The sequence below is a fragment of the Sparus aurata genome, chromosome 21 (assembly GCF_900880675.1).
Source record: "Sparus aurata chromosome 21, fSpaAur1.1, whole genome shotgun sequence".
Taxonomy (NCBI): domain Eukaryota; kingdom Metazoa; phylum Chordata; class Actinopteri; order Spariformes; family Sparidae; genus Sparus; species Sparus aurata.
The window spans coordinates 18,698,132-18,720,503 of NC_044207.1; the positions used below are offsets into that span (position 1 = coordinate 18,698,132).

At 39.0% G+C, this 22,372-nt stretch overlaps 1 protein-coding gene across 6 annotated transcripts in view; it reads left to right on the forward strand.

Annotated features, from left to right (window-relative positions):
* pde1cb (phosphodiesterase 1C, calmodulin-dependent b) overlaps nt 1-22,372 on the forward strand; it is a 112,182-nt gene that overhangs the window by 52,545 nt on the left and 37,265 nt on the right. For 4 of the 6 annotated variants that reach the window (XM_030404162.1, XM_030404161.1, XM_030404164.1 and 1 more), the window contains one exon: nt 406-432. The exons of the other annotated variants lie outside the window; for them this stretch is intronic. In XM_030404162.1, the coding sequence (XP_030260022.1) occupies nt 406-432 (27 nt within the window). The remainder of the gene's footprint in view (nt 1-405; nt 433-22,372) is intronic. 6 annotated transcript variants of the gene reach the window in all.

Sequence of the window (22,372 nt, forward strand, 5' to 3'; positions counted from 1 at the left end):
TGAACTGTGTAAGTGTCTTTGGCATAATATGCTAATGAAATCACTATTAAAAAATTCTTCAAACCTCTCAGAATATTGACAAGCCATGATGATGACCAGAATTTGAATTTCTGCATTTATTTATTTTTTATTTCAGTATAATTTTAAGTTTATAATGATTCTCAAGTCAAAGAATTGTTTCGCTCTTTGAAGACAGGCAGTCGACATGACTAGTACAACCAACATTGAATTTCATGCATATGTAAATCGCTTGTTAAGAGCAAATCTTTTCACATGGGTGGTTCTTGCAAGAGGTTCAATGTCTTTTATTTATATCTCATCATGTACGAATGAATCCAACTCATATCACATGAGTAACATTTCAATCGATGCCTCACTGTCCACATTTTTTTTTTCCTCTGACAGGCGCAAGTACAAGAAGACATCCCAGAGGTAAGACCTGCTGCTGGGACCCTGGACCTCTTCCCTTCTCCTCATCCCTCCCTCCTATTTGTCCCTCCTCCTCCTACTCTCTAATTTCTGGATTTCCTCCCTCTGCCCCCCTCCCACTCTCCTACATCCCTGAACATCATCCTGGACCTCCTCCTCGACCTGTTATCTGTTACCTGTTCTTGTCATTCATTGTTGCTCATCTTGCAAAGCAATTTGTCCGCTCTGTTGTGAAAGCTCAATTTGAATAAAAATGGTGATTGTTATGGCTATGGTTATTATCATTATTGTCCCCTCTGCTCATCCACCTTCATTCCTGAGGGCAACAGATCTTACCTGAACAAGTCAAACAAAGCGTGTCAAATTTGCATGCATTCGCTCTCTCTATCACTTACACTCTCTTGCGTTGATCCAAGTGTCAGCTCATTGTCATTGCTGGATAACTGGCACCTTAATGGATAGAAATTATGGTGACGCAGAGAGCAACTCACAGACCTTTAAAGCTTGATGAATAACTTGGAGGCCAACCATGCATGTTATCTTCTTTATTATAAAACTTTGATTTGTTTGGTTCTGTTGGAGAGGCTCAGGGGAAATCAGGCCCTCTATAAACTGGAACATAAACGATTTACTTACAAGCTTGAAAGAGGGAGTTAATTAATGCCATCAGATGAGTGGGCATTATAGATTTAAGTATCATTGTTACAGATGCTTCTGTATTGAGACATGAGATCCGTCACTATTCAATTCATTTTCCCCTGTGATGTTTTTTTGTAATGCAAAGGACATGTTTTATGGAATAAGCACCCCTTCTGCATCCGGCCATGTGACACAGAAAACAAGATATTCTGATGTTTTGTGTTTGTTTCTAGTCAGGTGCTTTTGTGGTACATGGTTTAACTCCTAGCTTTGAGATCGTGTTTATAACCTGTCAAAACTCAAGTGCACATCATGTAGGAATAAATGGGTCATATTCAAGTTTCAATACTTTTATCACACCCAGCGGCAAAAATGAACAGGTATGTTTTACTCTCTTCCAAGACTGATTGAAGCAACCAGTTTTTTGTAGCCAAAAAAGACCAAATTCCGTAAAAAAATTGAAACCAACTATGGGTTTGGTGTTTCTTAAAGGGATATTCTGGTGTAAGTTTAATCCATGGTCTAACACACCGTGAAACTGTGTTAGACTCCCTCTCGAGAGATCAAGTTAGCAGACCGCTAATTTACGGAGTTTTATCAACCTCAGAAACGACCGCACGACAACAATACACTGCAGTAAATGGATCCAAATATAAACCGCCACCAAAAAGCCACAAATAATGCTCAGTACAGCACCAAACTTCAGCAACAGTACAAATAGGGTCTCAGCACATAGTCCGGGGCATTAAAACTCCACTAGCTTAGCTGGATTGCTACTGAAAAGCTGACAAAATGTACCACTCTTCTGCAGCAGCTTCCTGTTGACGGGAAGTCCGAGTGCAGTAGAGTTCCACGGCTCATGGATGAAAATGTATGATTATGACTCGATGGAAATCATGGCAATCAAAGTTCATATGTGTCTTATCTGCCAGTTTATAACAGTTATTATCGAGAACGGACAGGGAAAAGAACGGAATTGAGCATTTCTAACTGCACTTGGTAATCGTCGCGTCGGGACTTCCCCGACCCGGAAGCTGATGGAGGAGAGTTGAAATCTGTTTTTAGCTTCCCAATAGAAATCCAGCTAAACTAGCAGAGATTAGATGCCTTGGATTGTGTGCTGAGACCCTTTTTGTACTGTTGCTGAACTTTGGTGCTGTTCTGAGCATTATTTGTGGCTTTTTGGTGGCGGTTTATATTTGGATCCATTTACTGCAGTGTATTGTTGTTGTGCGGTCGTTTCTGAGGATGACAACACTCTGTAAATTAGCGGTCTGCTAACTTGGTTTCTCGAGAGGGAGTCTAACACAGTTTCACGGTGATTTAGACCAGTGGTTCCCAACCTGGGATCGCGGGGATGGGGGCACAACTTTGTCTGTTCTGAGGTTGTGAGGTTAAAGTTATATTTGTGCAACCCTCTGAGGTCGATTGACGCACCGGTACGTCAAAATCACGTGACCTATTTAAGATGACGTAGCAGCAAGACGGAGCCTCAGTGAGTCTCGGTCCGACTTATGTGTTGGAGCAGCCTTCAAGCTGTGTACCAGTTTTTAAATTGTGTTGATAGGCCAAGTTAAACCGGACTTATGATAAATGATGCATGGCACGCTTTTTCATTGACATTACCGTCACGTTTGCTGTGCGTTTGCTGCGCGTTTGGTGCAGGAAGAGACGGTCAACACGGACTTCTTTCACGAAAGTGTCGACAAGCAGAAAAAGTTTGCGAGCGAAAAAACATGTTCCTATTGGTGGAAAAAGGCACCACACCAGCCAATCACAAAATTACATGGCAAGACACGTGATTTGGTTGCTGGGGGACAGGAGGAAGTTGTGGAGGGACCGACAGTGACGTGAGAGAGTTGAGAGATGTGTGTCAAAATGAAAAAATAACTGTACAGTCACACATGTGAAATTGTGCTGAAAATAATGACACCAAACAAGGCAAGGTAAATAGTTTTTAAGGTGAAATATAATGGTAAAATCAAAAATAGTCAAAATGGCCAATTATACCCTGGACTGCATAAAATCCCAGTAACACACCCAATCAAAACTCTCTATAATCCAAATTGAAACATATTTCTTGGTCCACATTTAAATTCATTAAGCTATTTATTACCAACACCCCTATGAGGTAGGCCTATTCTGCTCTCTGGTAGGCCTATTCTGGTCGTGTGTGTGTGTGTGTGTGTGTGTGTTTGTGTGTGATACACCTGATGACACAAAAAGGAAGAAATGTATCTATATACATTGTAAAACTAGGAGAATATAGCTGTTGTTTATTTTTGCAAATAAAAGTTTGTAATTAACCACTTTATTCTTTTAGTGTATGCGGGTCTGGGGGGCCTGGCTTGTCTTGGACACAGGCAAGGGGGGCTTCAAGGAAAAAAGGTTGGGAACCACTGATTTAGACCATGGATTAAACTTACATCGGAATATCCCTTTAACACACAGTTAATTCTCTCTGGAGGTGCTGTACATTGGCTGCCTACTGCTCTCCTGGGATAGGTTCATTGCAGAGAACCAGTTTCACTATGTTGTACATATATTACGAGGATAAAATAAAGATTCTTATTTGTCTTTCTAACTTTGCTGCTTTGTCTGTGGCTCTTAACCTTAAGTCCATTTTGTCCTGCTAAAGATGGAAATCTTTTACACTGGTTTTTTTTAAATCAAAGTAATTTACTCAAACATATCCACTGTAGTTTTCATCAAACGTTCTTCAAACAGGTGTAAACAGTGCATTTGTCAGGAACTATACTATAACACAGTATAACCAATACCTCTGCAGACCAGAGCAGTGACAATGCAGCTCCTGACTTTTCTGTATTACATCAGAAAACAGAAAAGGTCTGTTGAGGCATCCAAGGCTTTTGCTCATTTGAGAGCTTGAATTATTAGCATTTGGCTCTTGCCCCTTAGCTTGCAATGCATAGCATTATTTTGTGAAACAGCTACAACCCTTGAATTTGAATTGTGCTATTGTAACATCCTTTCCAAAGATGATGGAAAAACTCTAACAAAAATGATAAAGAACACTGGAATGACAAAGAGTAGTGATTCTTTATTTAAAGCAATGGTCGAAGGATAGAGGGTGTTGTACACTGTACAAATTGTAAAGCCTCCTGAGGCAATTCGATTGTTTTTTGGGCTATATATGCAAAATTGACTTAACTACTTTTTTAATGTGGGTTGATAAACATTTGATGCTCTTGTTAGTTTTACAGCAGCAGGACGTTGTATGTGGGATTGACTCAAAATAAACTATGGTGCCCATGCTCATCATAATGAAGTAACATGTCACATGTCACAACAGTGCGGCTCACTGATGTTTTTTAATAGTTTGGATAATGTGGACAACAAAAGAGCTCTGTGGCACAGAGTAATAAATGATATCAGGCTAAAGCAACACAGACAGTACTTAGTGGTATTAGTTCATTATTGGATTTTGGTCCTGATGTTCTGACAATGACAAAAAATGGGGAACATCACTAGCCTTAAGGATGACATTGATGGTAAATGTGTCCTACAACATAACGTTTGCAGTTTCATTCTATTTATATATCTTCCAACCAGTGTTTTATTATTAAATAAGGCCTTTAAGACAGTTTATTTCTATGTACAACACATCACCTCTCTTTGCACCAGCTCAACAACTGGTCCAATTACAACAAAAAATGCATTGACTCAGTAAACAGAAAATTGTGAGTGCTCCACAAATTAAGCTCAAAACAAAAACAGGTTGCAGAGGAGCCACTCTAACGTGGTTTCATGGCTTTTTCCTGTGAACTGTGGGATTGCCGCACAGTTAGAATAATTGAACGAAACTCTCCTCATGCTACTTATTGGCACAGCGTGTGGTAGTTTGGAGCGGTATAGAGCTAGCTCTTGGAAATGCTCATTCTCTCTCTCTCTCTCTCTCTCTCTGCCGCTGTCTCTCTGTCTCTCTCGCTCTGTGTTGGGTGGGTGAGTTCCTGTGTGGAGGAGCCAGGTGATTGACAGCTCCATATGTGTCTGTGTAATTACGGCCGGGCTAATTGGCAGAGAGGAACACTGGGACATTGTCATTACTGACACACCAGTACAACCCCTCACACATGCAGATGGAGGGAGAGATAGCCCTCTTCTCAGAGGGAGGGATGGGAGAAAGGAGTATTTGTGTGAGTGTTGTTTGTTTGGGAAAGGAGTTAAGAGAAATGGAAGAAAGGCTGTGAAGAAAGGTCTGTGTAGGCCTTTGTTTGTGTGTTTTTATGTGGGTTTGGTGGAGCTTGTCGGGAAACAGTTTGCCTGTAGTCGTTTTTGATTGCATGGTCACTTTTGTGCTCTGTTCCTCTCTTCCAATAATTGACTAATATGCTAAGCCATGCACCCTTAGTTACTGTTGCTATGCCTGTCAAACTTTTCATTCTCACACAGCACATATGTGGTTTACAAAGATAAAAGTGGAAGACTTACCACTTGAATTGATAATTTCTGAAACGATGGGTCCTTGATGGCTGACCCAAGCCATTATTGCTATGTTGGTGTGGTTTATCATTGGAGTTATGTTTATTGTAACATCACAGCTTTGTGACTCAGGGGGAGAAAAGACCTGGAAAATATGCACATGGAGAATCTATCCCATGAAACATGTGTTAAAAGTTGTGGAATAGTACATTTTTTTCCCTTAACCTTACCAAATATTCATTTTGCATAAACCTAATCAAACTGGGACAGAAAACTTCAAAGAAACTTAAAATTAAAAGTAAACTATGTGCAAAAACCCCAAGTGAACAGTATAATGATATGTTACAAGCAGAATACAAACCCTTATCTCCTGGATGAAAGTCTTGTCCTCCAATCATGAAGCCACAATGGATTGCCTGGAAAAGTGGCTTTTGTCATTTTCTTGTAATCACAAATTGTTGATCCTGGAGAAACATTAATCATGATGTTCTAGGAACAACATGGCGATATCAGATAGACCTTGAGACTGGACTAGACAAAAGCAGGCTTCTTGATTCTAGCCTGCAGCTGTCAATTTTGCCGGATGAGATGACTGAAATGACAACCGTGGCTGACAGATTTTATCAGCTGTCTCTAGATAACTAAACAGGCTAAAAGTAGCTGTAGGAACTGAAAACACTGTGTCTGACTGACTTTTTTCACAATGAGAAAGCTGTAAATAAGTCTTAAATATGCTTTTGATTGCTGCATACATGATATCATGTATGCTAAAAGATTGAGCTTAAGCTGCATATCCCAGCAAATGGTCAGCATCCTCACCAGCTGATGAACCCTTCAGAAGACGTGGAAGTTAGGAAACAGAAATGATGTTGTTTTGCAGTGCAGAGGTGGTTAGACATTGTATTATAAGTACAATAAGAAGAAAATATGTCAGTGTGATAAGGAAGAATGCGTCAAGAATGCTTTTTCATTCTAACATAACCCTGTGCTTAGCTTGACACCATAAGCAACCACAAGTCGGTTTAATGCAGTTTTGTTATTATCTTCAGCTTTAGTAGTACAAGTAAGGAATAACTGTTGTGTTTGGAAAGTGTAATTCTCAGTTAGTCCAATGTCCCCAGTGCTGGTGGGCTAATTTTTGATATAACGACAAAATAATATAGTTTGCAAATGTTGCGCAGGGCAGAAACCCAGTCCACTCAAGAACATGAATGCAAGCTCAATTTCATGGGTTGTTTAGAACGCAACATAAGTGTGAGCTGCAGTCAGAGCGGTGAGGGTTGACAGCTAGACATGCTAGTGTTTGCAGTGGATGTTAGAGCAGACCAAAACATTTTTTAAATTATTACACTTTCTGGTTTTGGTTTAAGAGAGGATGCAAAAAAGACTTCGCCCATCAAGTTTCAGAGTACTGCTTCAGCATGTGGAGAGAATTCCCTGGACCTGCCCTGCCTAGTAACGGTTGCCAAGCTGGGATTGGCCGGTCGTAGTTTAGGCGATTGGTTTTCAGTCGATTCAAAATGTGTTACTTCTTCGACAAATCTCTGCTTAATCGTTTGCCTTTGAATGTGCCAGAGAGCAATTTGATTCACTTGCCAAGAGAGAAAGAAACAGCACTTACTCTTATGTTGACAAAAAAGGCATTGATCACCAAAGCACCGCTACTTTCAGTGATTACTCACAAACAATGCAACAAGTAGATGGCTTGTGTGTTTCTTTGTGCTCTCTGACAGGTGCTTGAATGCTGCACTGAATGAAAAAGGCTTTCAATTAAGTCTGTAAATATGCCACAGTGGTCACTCCTTGTAGCTCAGCTTTAAAAAGCTTTAAGTGTTCTGCCATCTGATCCAGGCAAGCCTCCAGCCTTAAATGGCCTTGTCTGCCCAGTTGCCAACGCCAGTGAGGTTGTGTGTGTGTTTATGTGAGCGTTTTTGTGTCTCCTTTCTCACTCCCAGGGATGCTGTGTTTTTTGGAATTGCACTCTTGGAGGCTTTTCAGGGCTACAGTACATGGTTTCAGAGGTGGTAGTGACTCAGCCTGCTCAGGCATCTACAGCCAGGTCTCGTCCACTTTGCTCCAGTCTTCAGACACTCAATCTGTTTTTTGTAAATAAAAACTGTGTCACTGTTTGCGTGCAAATGAGTCCACCTTTCAATATTTGCACTCTTTTTGTTTACCCTTAAACTTTGGTTTACTCTATTATTTTATATATGTTATTTATTGAATAAATTATATAAATACAAAGTAGCCACTTTCTTTTCTTTTTTTTTTCCTGTCCTGTATGGCATTTCCCAATAGGGCAATTTTTGTTTTTTGTTTTTCTGGACCCTTGGATGAGTGTTTGATTTACAGATACTCAAACTTATTAAACAAATTAAAGTTGTGGTCATGTTCTATGTATTTTGAGAGTGTTAGTCACCTTGGGGGATGAGTTACATTTAACTGTCTAAGAACTTACACTTTGTGAGTTTTTTATATGCTAGGTTGTGTATTGTTAGACTCTGTACATTTAAATTTGACTACTTTTTGGTGAACAAAAAAATAAATAAATATGTATATATCAATGTTTGACTACCAGGATTGTATTTATATTTTTGTGGAATATCAGTCATCATTTTGCAAAATAAAATTTGCTGAAAATTTGGTGGGAAGATTTGAACTTATGTTGTGGATCTGGAAAATACAACCCATACAAGTTATTACCCCTCACCAGAATCCCAGACAATGCACGATACACTTTTATCTACTAAGACTTGGTCATAAACAGTGCTTTTTATTAGATGTAACCACAAATTAAGGTAATGCTACTTCAGGTAAGGTTGGTTAGTGGTTGCAGTATATGTGTGAGTAGAAAAACACATTTTTAAGCCATTTTTTACTCTTCTGCTTTTGATTTAGTTTTTTTTATAAAGAAGCTTTTAGAGGCTGGCTGCTGTTTTATTTTTCGTTTAATCTCACTCTTTTGAAACCCAGAATAAATCTGTAGCACTAACATTTATCATTTTGCAACTTTTGTTTTTACATTTCTGTACGTGTTTGCCTTGTTTATAGCTTCTATTTTTGCAAAAAATATAAAGTTTATGTGCCTCTATTTTTTGTATGAATGTGAACAACGTGTTTGAGCAACTACTGTTTAGGATGGGGAAAATGAGTATTGCCCTTACTCCTTCAACATGTGGAGAAATCTAAGGCTTGACATTCTTAGTTACACTTTCAAAGCTCTGATTGGACAGTAGCTTTTCAGGGGATTTTTTCAGCAAATGGATGATTCAAAACATGTTACTTCTATGACAAATCTCTGCTCAATTGGCAAAGCTATTGATCACTAAAGCACCACTACTTACAGTGATTATTCATAAACAAAGCAACAAGTAGTTGGTTTGTGTATGTCTTTGTGCTCTCTGACAGGTGAATGCTGCACTGAATGAAACAGACTTTTACTTAAGCCTGTAAATATGCCACAGTGGTCACTCCTTGTAGCCCAGCTTTAAAAAGCTTTAGGTTTTTTGCCATCTGATCCAGGCAAGCCTCCAGCCTTAAATGGCCTTATGTAGTCTGCCCAGTTGCCAACGCCAGTAAGGCTGACTGTGTGTGTGTGTTTATGTGAGAGTTTTTGTGTCTCCTTTCCTGCTCCCAAGGATGCTGTGTTTGTTAAGATCGCAGTCTTGGAAGCTTTGCAGGGCTACAGTACATGTTTTTTAGAGGCAGTAATGACTCAGGCATCCACAGCCTGGTCTCGTCCACTTTACTCCAGTCTTCACACACTCAATCTGTGTTTGCTAATTTGTTTGTTTATGCAGGTCAGACATTTTGTGATTGCAGTGTTTCTGTTTGTATGGGGATAATACATAGGTTGCTGTTTGTCCATGTAGTATAGCATGGCAGTAAATTTCCTTCTTGGATAGAATACTTGCATAAAAATGCCAACAAAGGAAACAGTGAATGAGAAAAATCACCACATTGACAGAATGATGAAAATAGAGCAAGAGAAATGGATAGGAGGACAGATATCGTCAGGCTGAGAGTCATGAGGGAAAATTTTACTCTTTGGTTAATGTCAGTAATCAGGGAGCAGATCTTCCAGGCATTGGCTGCCTTTCAAGAAAGGCCCATTAGATGCCATTACCCGAGCCTCTATGTCTCTCTTTTCAGTGGTTTGGGGCCATTTGTCAGTCACAAGAACTATACGGCTATTTATTGGAGATGATTCATTTGGGGCAACAGTGCAGTACTGGTTTCACACTTGTGTTAGCTGGCTACAGAACAAATACAATCACTTCTTGTGAAACAAACAAATAATCATCTCTTGAGCAGTAAGCACAAGAAATCAAAGCAGGCAATGAAAATGATTATATGCTAAGATAATGAATTAAGAAATATGATGATGCATGCTGTTAATCAATTAAAAATAGTAATTATAAGCACAGATGTGACTTCAGGCTCACTGAGGGCAAAACTTATTTTTTAATATTGATTCATACTGCAAATCTCACACAGCAGTACTGGTTATTGCAAAGACATCAAGAGTTTACCAGTTACTTATTATGTAAGTAATATTTGTACTTATGATAAAAGCATTTAGGAAGGTAGTTTGTTTGTTAACATTCAGCTCATAGCACATAGGATTGTAAAGACAACATAAAAATACATTTTCCAGTAATATATATACACAAAACCAACAAAAGAAAAACATCATATATTATACTATTAAATGTTCTTCTATATGAAATTAAGTGAAAGTTAAATCAGGAAGTTTAACTCTCTCTCGCTTTGCCTGCATCCAGTTATCTAGACTTCCCTGCTCTTCCAGACTCACAGACTTTGCTAAATTCACATGATTTCACTTATATAATTACCCACAATTTATTGCAATATGAGTGTTATCTACTAGTTTTTCCAGTTGAATGTGTAAGTAATTACTTGGCTTGCTATAGAAGGAATCAAAATGCATTTTAATTTTGAGGTTTTTCAGCCCATCTGTCAGCAGCTAATATTGCCTTGCAGTCTGATGCCCCTCGCAGACCTGACACGATGACTGAACACGTTGGGTTACATAAGACAGAAGTCTGCGAGGGCTCAGTCTTTTGTCAATGGAAGGAAACAGACTATCGTTTAAAGAAATTGCTAATGATCTGCATGCAGTATTGCATTCTATAGAAGAAGTAGCATAATTTCCAGATTACTTCACTTAATATTTGTACATGGAAATATTGTCTTCGTATCACTTGTTCTGCAGCTGCAAAGCCTGTACAGGTGAGTATTTTAGCCAGAAGTATCTACAATAGCTCGGTCAGTGGAGCTGTTATGACATTTAACAGAGGCATCCTAATCTCAGTCTGAGAGAGATCGAGACCACAATGTTAGCCATTAATGACTCATTGTTTCTTCTGTAATTGTTTTCATGGTGTGGTGTTCAGTAGTGGCTGGCTTTGGGGTGTGTTTACCGTGCCTGTCTCTGTTCAAGTCCACATCCTGTGTGTTATACAGCCCAATGCAGCAGTAAATCTATTGATTCAAGTGATTTTATATTTTTATTTTCTTCCTATTTGTTTCCAGCACACATACACTTTTGATTATGCCCCTCTAGCTGTTTTTTTTTCTCCCTCCAATCTCCACCTCTCTCGTTTTTCCTCCATTCTCCCCATCTCCTCCTCTCTCCTATACTACCTGATGATTAGAGGGGTAATTGCCCAGCTCAAATGAATCTCCAGGCTTGGGCTAATTACATATCCTTCAAAGGATCTTTTTTTTCTCTTTTTCCCCTTTTCTCCTCCTTGGCTCTGCATCAGGTGCTCCTTTCTTTAGAGAGGTAACCGCCTCAGTTAGCATGATTCACCCCGCGTCACAGTTTTCTAGACTACGCAGGTGCTGAGAGACACCCTTCAGTCTGTGCATGAGTGCACATTCACAAACTAAAACCAGAGAAGACACACATTCTCTGATATACAATACCTGCACACATGCAACTCTCCCACAGACATGTACAAAATGTGTGGACAAACAGTCGCCTGTACATGCTGATGTGAAATGCATTTTCCATTCGACTGAACAGTACCCCTCAATAGCTGCACACAATAAGGCAAATCACTCTGAAATGGATTTTTTCCCCCTGTCTATCTTAAAGTGACATCACAAGAGGCGTAGTATATGCACAAGTGCTGCGTTTTCATCCTGCGGCAAAGGGCTTCCACACTGATTATTTTCTCCCTCTTTGGCTACCTCAGGAGGACATTATTGAGCTAAGTGTATTGCAATTCTGAAGATTGATTACAATGCCTAAACGATAGGCCTTTCTCCTAACTTGAAGCTACAGCGGCGATGAGAACATACACGTCACAGGCTTTCTTAGTGTCAGCCACGCTCACAAGGCCTCCCCTTCCTGCTGCCTGCAGCAGATAATATTGCAGATTTATGGTGCAGATTCTCTCCTTAATCTGGTTGTTTATATCCCCCTTCCTCCAACCCACCTCTACCCTGGTTCCTGCTGGCTGTTTGTCCAAAGGGTATTACCCCAGGACGGAGGCAGGTAGATGGAGAGATAGAGCATTAATGTGTAGCTATTTTTGTGTCTGTTTGTGTATTTCAGATGGAGAGAAAATAGTTGGTCACACCGTGTGAGAATGAGGCTCTTGCCCATCCTCTAGTGTTTTGTATGCTGAATGTGTGTAGTCATGTGTGATGCCCAGCAGCCATCTGTGTATGTGTGTTTGAGTGCTGCGTCTGTTTTTCTTTCCATTCAGCGATCTATCATCTCACCTCATTCGTCTCCAGCTAACCCAGTCATTTTGGTCCCAGTTGGAGTTGCAGACCTCACATATAGTGTATTCAAATACCTTCTGTGGCCCTCAGTCTCTGTCATAACCAATGTGAAAGACCATGTTTGCAAAATTGATTTTCTTGCTATGAAACAGCTCGATAAAGCCAGAAAGAATGCATTAGAATGATACAGGCAATGTTTTTTGATACTGAGCTTTGCTGTGCTTGTTAGGAGAATGTGTGTGTCCAGTAGACCTGCCGCAGTAGTTGGTGTTCCTGGTGTTGCATGGTGGTCAGGCATACACCAATCACATTATCTGCCCACTTCTTCAACCCTTGTTTAGCTTCTTTAAAAATCAGTATTTGGTCAGACAATGCACTGTAAAATTACAAACAGCCGTGGACACGTAATCCGTGCAGCAGCGAGGCCAGCAGCAGAGTGGCAGCACAGAGTGACAAGAGTCACATTTCACTTCACAAGAGTTAGGAGCGCTAACTGACAAGAGGATTTGCTGTTAAAGTGAAAAGCAAAAGTGCCTATTTAGCAACATGTCGTATTTAAACCCAATGCTTATAGGGCGTCTGATAGAGGTAAAGAGGGAAAAGCAATTATCTCACTAAGAAGTTGGAGGTGTGCTTCGCTGTCACCTGCAGCTCTTTATCTAACCGTTCCTTCGTGGTCCTTAACTCCCATATACTGAATAGAACTGATCCCTGACATATTTCAAACAGACCTGCTGTCAGCAAATGGAAATAAATGACCATTGTTTTGCTGGATGATAAACAGTGATAAGTGCTAAACGCAGTCAACAGATTGCATTTCCTGTGACCAGCCTGCTTCAGAATAAAGGTCAGTTCGCGTTTTGCTTTTAATGCAAAGCTGCAGCTGTCAGAAAGGTTCTCTTTGATTTAGCACTAAATTGACACAGTGTTCTCCAGATAGTGAGCGACTTTTCATGTACAAAGATGGTGTTATCCTTGATAACCCTGTACCCAGATTTTGAGACCAGGGTTTGTATGGAGTTATGTATCCTCCAAAATATATAAGATGTTGTAAATTAGTTGTATAAACCGGTAAAGCACTTTTTTAGGAGACCTGGTGACACTTGAACAAACATTTCCTTATGCAGTACATCAAGGTAGACACTGGATGAGAAGGCTTTGTTTATGTGTGTAGGCATGTTTTCTGGACCAGTAGGCGGGGGGTAGTGTATCATTCATGTAAATTAAAACAGTAAATTAAAAGCAGTAAGTGAACTGTATTTTTTATTAAGCATTCAGCCTCTGTTGGCTGGTTGCCAAATAGATAATGGCTTGATCGGGGATGTGGTGCTCTGCAGCATGTTGCTGCTATGCTGTTATGTAAACAGTGGACAGTGAAGGATTTGGCGTCGTAAAGTGAAACATGCTGTTTGTCACTTGGTTGAAAGCTCTTTTGTCAAATACGGAAATATTAATAAACACTTCACTAGTCTGCTGCTGTTTGTGTATAAATGTGTGAAGATGTGAATAAACCGACCAAACCACCTGTTTTTTTTTTTTTTTGCATGTTAATCTCAGAGGAAAGCTTGGTACCACTGCATTGACGCAGTTAGGTCTCTGTTTTCTGTCACAGCTTTTTTTAACGCTTGGACATGCTGGACTAAACATCCTTTCCAGAAAATAAACATTGAGTACACGGGTTCACTGTTACACATTTAGATTCATAAAGATTTCATACCGTAAGCCTCAAGTGCATCAGTCACACATACTGTACACTTCCTCTGTCACGTTGATTCCATGTCCTGGCCAATATGTTAACACAGTAGGTTTTTAGCTCTCCTGCCAAGTTTCAGAGTGTTTTTAATTCCTCTCTTGAATTATTGAACAAAGAAAGCTGGAGAGTTACAGTATGATGCATCGCAACATGATATTGAAATGATTAGATCTCACCATGCAGGAGGCTCTTACTTTTTTATGAATTATAATGAAATACAGTGTAGGAATTCTGCATAATTCGATACAGATATTTTTTTCAACTTTTGGATCATTCTGTTACTTGAAAAGCGTAATTTTTTAAATCTAGTACAACTGCAGACAGTTAAAAGCCAGTTTTAGAATAGTGATGAAGCCTTAAAATTCACCAATATTTGGGATGTAATTATGGGATAAAATCCAATAATTTGTCTGCCGACAGTCATTTTTCTTTGAAGATAAACACAAACAAACCATACAGATCCCTTAGATTCAAGTTTTATAGAATTGTGGCCAAGAAACACACTCAGTGGAACATTTTATAGCGTAAAATGAAACATGTTAGTGCTCAGTAGAGGACAACCCCTGTAATGTTTAAACTTATATAACTAACTCAGAACTTTTGGCAGATTGGCATTTCTGTACTGTGCTAGTAGCAGCTGACATACCTTTGTATCTACGTGAAACTTAAAGCTATACATATACATATACAGGCACCATATAAGTTCTATGATATACTGTAGCCTGGAAAACAGTGTAGTGTACTATAATGAAGCAGTTGTTTATAAACTGCCATAGGATGCTACATAGTGGGGGTTAAAATAAAGTGTCATTAACAAGTAGTGGGATGGTATTGGTACCATAGGGGGCCTCATTCACTGGACCTATAAAAAAGAATTGCACTGTGACAAATACTGGTTTGGTGCAGAGAGAGTCATTATATATGTTCTCTATTTGTATCCCACAGAGTGAATGGGATCAGTTAACAATATGATGTGCTATCATTTCTGTTATTGTGTTCCAGATGTGCAATCCTATTTGTACTCCCACAGATAAAGAAAAAAGCTACTGCAGAGGTATACGCTAAGTATTTTGTTAAACTGATTATGCCATAAAACTGACTGACATTAAGACCAGTGTTTTAAAGAATTTAAAACCTGGCTTTGTCTAACTCAGACCTCCCTTCTCAGAAGTAAAAAAGTAAATAGGAGGCCTTCAGGGGGAAAAAGCAAAGACACAAAGATGGAGTCGCAACAATCCATTTCATCTCCATGCTACTGTGTTCCTGCTGAACATAATGAAGCTTAATTGAGTCATAAAATGAATGCTTTAGTTTAACTTTTTTTTTTTTTTATCTGATGGAGACATTTAGTGTTTATAGATTGCTTGAAGGGACAATTTGGTTTTGGTGGAATTACTTTTTCCTCTACTTCTTTGTGGCATGTAAATATTTGTAAAGGTAAAATAGCAGGTACAAGGTCAAAGCATCCAATTGATGGATGGACTTGACTTCAGTTATGCAATCAGCTGTAAAAACAAGATGTTAATGTTTAGCTTCGGTGAAAACAGTGCAAAACAATGTATAGTGTCAGTGCTTACACTGAGCAGCCATTCATGGAGGGCTTATTAAATCCTGCATAATTTCCAATGGACAGGCTGAAATTGAGACTCAAAAATCAACTATCTTTTTCAGAATTGCTTTAAAATTTTGCCATCATAGTGTTGCCTTAATTGTCTGCTTTAGTATACATTCACTTACTTTCCTGGCCTTTCTGTTTCTCTTTCCTTTCCTTGTGAAAACGCATTATCGTCTTTCTTCATAAGCAGCATGTTTGATAAAGATGCCCAAAAAAAACACACCTTGTGTTTTAGATTATTTTTTTACCCCGACTCTGTTTTTATTTATCTAGCCTATCCAAACTATCAAAACCAACCTGGCATCGAATGACATCACAACAACCAAGTGCACTAACAAGCTTGTACAAAACATATGAAAATAAATCAAAAAATGACAAAATAGGTCGCAAAAAATACCCAAGGAAAATATGTGTTGGAGACACAATGAAAAGTGTCATTATTGGTGCCCTTGAATAGATTACAAATTAATTTAATTTAGATTACAATTTGGGGTAAAGTTTGGCGAGGATGGAACGTCTTCCACTGAGTTTTTGCAGGCTTTTACAAGAAGAGAGTTATGATACTGTAGGTATTGTCTTGGCCAATAATAAATATCAAGACTTACTTTTGTGGTTTGTCTACTTTTTTATAGTTATTTACCTCTGTCCATGGAGTGACACCTCTGGAGTAAAGGCCTGAACTTAGAGCTATCTTTAACATTACATTCATAACCCACAGCTGTGCAAGAACAAGACTTTACCGGGGCCAGAAAAAGTTTTTTCATAGCCCAAGCGTGAAATGTATTGCTCTGCATTGCAATTTAGTGGTGGATATTTCCCTCTGACATTAATGGAATAAATCTAAAGAGAATATACAGTGTAAACTCCAATGGACACCTGATTGGCTGGTGTGAATTAGAGTAAAATCGTCTGAAAAGAAAGTGGTACAAATCATTTTTGCATAGTAATAGATTTGTTTAAAGTATTAACACATAGGTCAAAGATGCTGCTTTCATTATACTTTATTTTCAGTCAGTGTATTGCTCTTTTTAGCTGATATAAACAGCATTTATGTAGTCATATTAATCTCTTGTTGTCTGTGTTCGGCTAGCTAGAAATGAGCAGTGCATGTATCCACAAATTCAAGATACATCATCAAAAGAGTGAAAAAGTGTTAAAGTTGGTATTTTCTTTTAGGGTGTCTTGCATCAACATTTTTGCTGCAACAAAGCAACTAAACCAAGAAAAAAACCCTCACAGTTTCACTGGAGCTCAGTCATTTAAAACTCATTAAGTAAAGATAAACGATATAGATGAATGATTAAATATGTACTAGGATCAAGTAAAAAAGCAAAGATGGCATTGGAAATATAAAGGAGTGAAATTATACATGTAAGAGGAAAATAGATTGATTTACAAGCTAAATTATTTAACTACTCTATTAATTATGTATGTTCTAATCTGTACTCTCCCTCTAGTTTATCAGCTAGGAAACAGTAACTTTATTGTTCTACCTCATTGTTCTCTTCTTTGTGGTGCTGGCCAAGTTGAGTTGAGAGCTTGTATCAGGATTTGTGTTAACCCTTTCCTGCTGTGTACATAGTACCCAAGGACAAATTCTCAGCTCAAAGGGATCTTTTAATGGGGTTTCCAATGAATTCTGTCAGAAACTCAGCATATATTTGGTATTTCATATTTCACCAAGGACAGTTATGGGTGTTGAAACAGTGAGAAGCCCATATTCGAGGCACTTCAATAGGAGTGAATAAGTGCTCATTGGGAATAATGGTTGCGGTTGCAAGGTCTACCCTATGTGTTTGTGAGAGGTGGCCTGTTACCAAATAAAGTGCACTCAGATGTCCTTGTTTATCCAGAGGTTGAAGGACAGCTTGGTGATGACCTCACTCACCACAGTGCACCACTTTTTAGCGTTTATTGATCGATCAGTATGCTTGTGTGTGTGTGTGTGCGTGTGTGTGTGTGTGTTTGTGTGATGCGGACAAGGACACAGACAGTTGTGATATCATGTCCCCTCCCTCTCTTTCAAATTTTCTAAAGGTCTCTTTGTGTTTCCAAATTCAGCAGAATTATCTCTACATGTGGTTTCAGTTAGCATATCTGTCCCCTCATAACACCGTCAAGGTAATGCAGCTTAAGAGGGTAGGACACAATATTTGGGATGCAGCCTTTGTTTGTGTGTCGTACACCTGCTCCCATTGTCAAAGTAACACTGAGGCAGCAATAATAAGCATATCACAATGTCTGGATTACTGCTGTAATAATCTCTGATAGACCCTGGGCATTATGTTGGTGCTCTGGCTTAGAGTCAAAGATAATCTAATTGAAAGCGCTATTTTGTCTCCCTTTCCAGTTTCATTGAGTTAGCTCGCTGACCTGTGTGTGTGTTTGTTTTTGTGTGTATTTTACCATTCAAAAGTCACCTACGCTATTGTTTTGCTTCAGGGATGAGACCACCTTTACGGTACGTACAGTTAAAGGTTATATGAGCCCAGCCCCCTCTCTATACATCAATAACCTCAACATCTGCACTTGTCAGGGCATCTGGATCTTTACTTGTCTCCTTCAAGTGATAACAAACACATTTAAATTAGCCATGAAAGGACAGTCGAAGTCAATTATGGCAAGATTTACCCAGCTGGACTTTCCCTCGAGTCCCACTAAATGTTTTATGTCTCATATATTCTTCTTAGCTGAGATCAACCTATTTAGAAATGATTGTTATCAACCCTGTGTTGATTCTTCTTATTTTCTAGATTATTTGCCTCACTCTGCCCTTTTGAATGTCACACACATTGACCAAATTACTGAACGTAATTATATTGAGTTCTTTGAAATTACAAGGTCAAGGGCAACATTTGTTAAGCAGTTGCCATTTGGAGCCAGCACTTGCAAAGTTGATACTTTCTGCCCTTTCAAACATCATAAGAAGTGTTTAATGATCAGGATTCTATATCCTATTGCTGTTGTTATGCATGGAAAAAGTAATTAAGTGACAACAAGGCAGGTGCTACTATCTAAAACTATCACTAAAGTTAATGGAGGACATGTTGGCATCATCATATGCCAATTCTGGTGAGGCCGTAAAGGTTATGAAAGTCAGATCAAGCGAAAGAAGAGGGGCACCCTCAGCAGATTCTGGAGAACATCCATCAGCTGGTCAAAGCAAGATGCAAGCAAGATGGGTTTCTCCGGAGAAAACCTGACTTGCTTTCTCCACTGGAGGATCAAGGAAAATCAGGGAGGTGAGTCCCACAAGTGAAAAAGTAAAACAACAGGGATATCTGTACCTTTGGGACTAGGATGAAAAAGAAGGCCTTTATTACCCAATGTGATGGTGAGTCTAAATTGTTGGGATTGCACATGTTAATAAATGGTAGACCCAGTTTGTGTCTCTGGAGGCTGCTGCAAGGCCACCAGGCACCTGTTAGCTCTCGAAGGGGGTCCACTCTTTTGGCAGCCTTTCCAAAGTTATCTTCCATGTTCTTTAGACGAGTAACTTCAGGGAGTTGTCTTTGTCACACTATTGGGTGCAATCATCAGCCCATACTCACAAGGTACCATCATTATCTCTGGCCAAACACAGAAAAATAACTTCAGTCTTTCATTCAGTATCGTTTTTATTCTGAGTTGTGTCTTTTTATTTAGTTTTTTAAGTGTGAGAAGCATGTTTTTACAGACGTTAATGTTATAACTTACTGTATATTATTTTAAACTTCAAGCACTGGGTAATCCAGTTATAATTTGAGTATTCTTGTAACAACAGAGCAAATAATCTTTTAGTAAGGTCAGCATGGTGGTGCAGTAGTTGTTCCCTTAAAGAGAGAAGTTATAATTAGAGCAATTCATCTTTTAGTAAGGTCAGCATGGCGGTGCAGTAGTTCTTCCCTTAAAGAGAGAAGGTCCTGGGTTCAAATCCCGCTGGGGCAGGCCATTTCTGTGAAAAGTTAGCATATTCTTCCGGTGCTTGCGTGGGTTTCCTCCGGGTTCTTCAGTTTTCTTCACCATTAAAAACATTTACATTAGGTTGATTCTCCAGTCAGTGCACTTAAACATGCCTCCTGATGGCAATTTGATCAACCAATAAGTCTTGCAATAAGGATTGCTGATATCTTGGTGGTCTGTAGTAGTGTTTCCCTCCCTGTTTGCAGAGAAGTCTTTACAGTTTTATTGTCACAGCCTCAGAGTATTCAGAGCAGGATATGATAACAATACATTGTTCGACAAAATAATTATGCATTTCAGCTTTCATCTATAGTTTATATACTCCATTCTTACTTGTAAGTCATTACTTCTGATGTATCCTACTGCCTGCTACAGAAATAGTCTTTTTGTAGTGCACAATTGGATTTAATTTAATCTAATCTACGATCAGATGAGGAAATGACATCTGATTGCAACCTGCGCAAATACATATGAATATCCTCTCATGTTGACAGCTACCACTGTGAGCCACCCTCCTCTATCTGCCTCTGTGATGGCTTTATTCACATTGTTTTTATTGTTTCTTCGCCTCATTTACTCCCAAGTCTTCAGTTTTAATTGTGTTTTTAAATCTCTCTACAGGACGAGAAAAGTTTTTCCCACATCCAGATTAGTTAGATTGGTTGTTATTGCTCAGAGGTTTTAGTTTGCTGTGCCCACATGGGCCTGTCAGGTTGGAAATAATCCATGTAAAAATCATTAGCCAAGCAGTAGCATTTGGCAACGATGACACCTGTTGCTGGCATCCAGTGCGGTGACAGATAATCAGTGCTGGAAAGCTTCCTAAAAATAACATCTGATTATGAAACCAGAGAGTTCCTGTGTTGATCACTATTCTTAGATCATTAAGACGTTTTAAGTGCTACACAGCAATTAGATCTAATTGTAGAATGTGAGTATGTTTCTATTTGTGAATGGGGAGCTGCTTTTTAACCCAATTAGTTCTGGGGTTTACCAAGTCTGAATATTCTGTTTTCAGCAGCACCTTATTTAACATTCATGTTATTGCACACATTTGACTTTGGGTAGCTGCCTGATATTTTCACAGTTTTGTTTTATTGTTAGCCACTGTGCAGCATTAATGAAGCAGCTTGGGGTTAAGTGGCTTCATCAAGGACACCGTGGTGGAAGTTTGGGGCGAAGGAACCCCAAACCTTTTATGACTGTGATTCATGAAGCCAATTTCAGGGATTTAAACAGTGAAACGTGTGCTTTCAAAATTGCTTTTACAAATTTTACCCCTGCCTGCAGCTTCACAACTTAATATTAGTGTGTGTATGTCTTCTGTTTGTGTGTGAGTTTGTCTTTGTGGCTAAGAGGGACTGACAGAAAGCCTTTTTTTAAAAATCTCTAGCCTGCATGACTCATCTGACATGGGAATTCAAAGACCTTTGAAAATCTGGTTTCACCTTATTAGATTGTTGCAAGTGAATTACAGCCATTCAGTGACGTTGTCATGAACTGGAAACACAATGAAGAGCAATGACCGAACTGATAAAACATGTCCAAAAGAAATTGACCAAGAACAAGGGAGACCCGTGAAAATATTTTAAATCACTATTTTTCGATAAAAGCAGGTACTCTTTTGAGCTATTGTTTTGGTTTTACTCACCAAAACCCAGTGTGTGTACCTTGACATGCATAATAAAACAACAAATTCAGAGTTTAATTCTTGCGTGTCAATGGGAATTCTGCTATTCTAGGGTTTTTGAAAAATATGTTATCTAAAAGCATTTTTTGAGATGGTCTAAATCAAAATCCACTTTCTTTTGTGTTGAAATGCCCCAGTCCAAACAATCTTGAGCACCACTGTTTCCATGGGTAACTGTGCCATACTAACAGCAGCTAGCTACAGCCAGGGATGGATGGATGGATGGATGGATGGATGGATAGATAGATAGATAGATAGATAGATAGATAGATAGATAGATAGATAGATAGATAGATAGATAGATAGATAGATAGATAGATAGATAGACAAGTTTCCTCTCTGTGTGTTTGCTATAGATTTGCATTGGCCATGGAATTCATAAATTAATCTCTTGGATTATAAAAGTCATGCACCACTGCACGTTAGGGATTATATTCCATCAGTGGAATATGTCATGGGACACAGCAGTTTTGACAGCAGAGCCAATATTGTAGGTATGGTCAAGAGAAATCAAGGAGGGGATTTGTATGTGAGATTAGAGACGCAGTTCTGGTAATTTTGTTTTATGGTGTTTGGTTTCAATTTGTGGGTTCAAGAGCTCTCAAAAACACTCAGTAAAATCAGTCTGCAGGAATTTGTTTTGATAATTGAGTGACATACTGTGAGTGCATTCAGTGTTCACACTGACACAAATGGTACAAGGACAAGATGTCATACTGTAGTATGTAAACTATAGAGAGAAGAATATGTTCCATAGGAGTATGTTTATCATTTTCCCATGAGAATTGCTAGAGTGGCAAGAGCTGAAGCTCAGTGAGGTCAATTAGTGCAGCTGGGTTGTTTCGTGTCAGGCCACTGAACTTTGATTACACACCAAGGTTTCTGTAATTTCAAATATCTAACTGTTGGTTGCATTTTAACAGACTTGAGCTGCTGTGCGGTAGCGTGTTGAATGTTTGATAGAGCTGCTTCACTCTGCTGGCTTTGCTAATCAAGTATAACAGAGAATAACAGAGGCATATTATCTGGGTGCAGCAGTGGCATCCCCAGCTGTTTATGCAAATGAGAACTACATGTTGCTTCACTGTGATGATTTCAGATA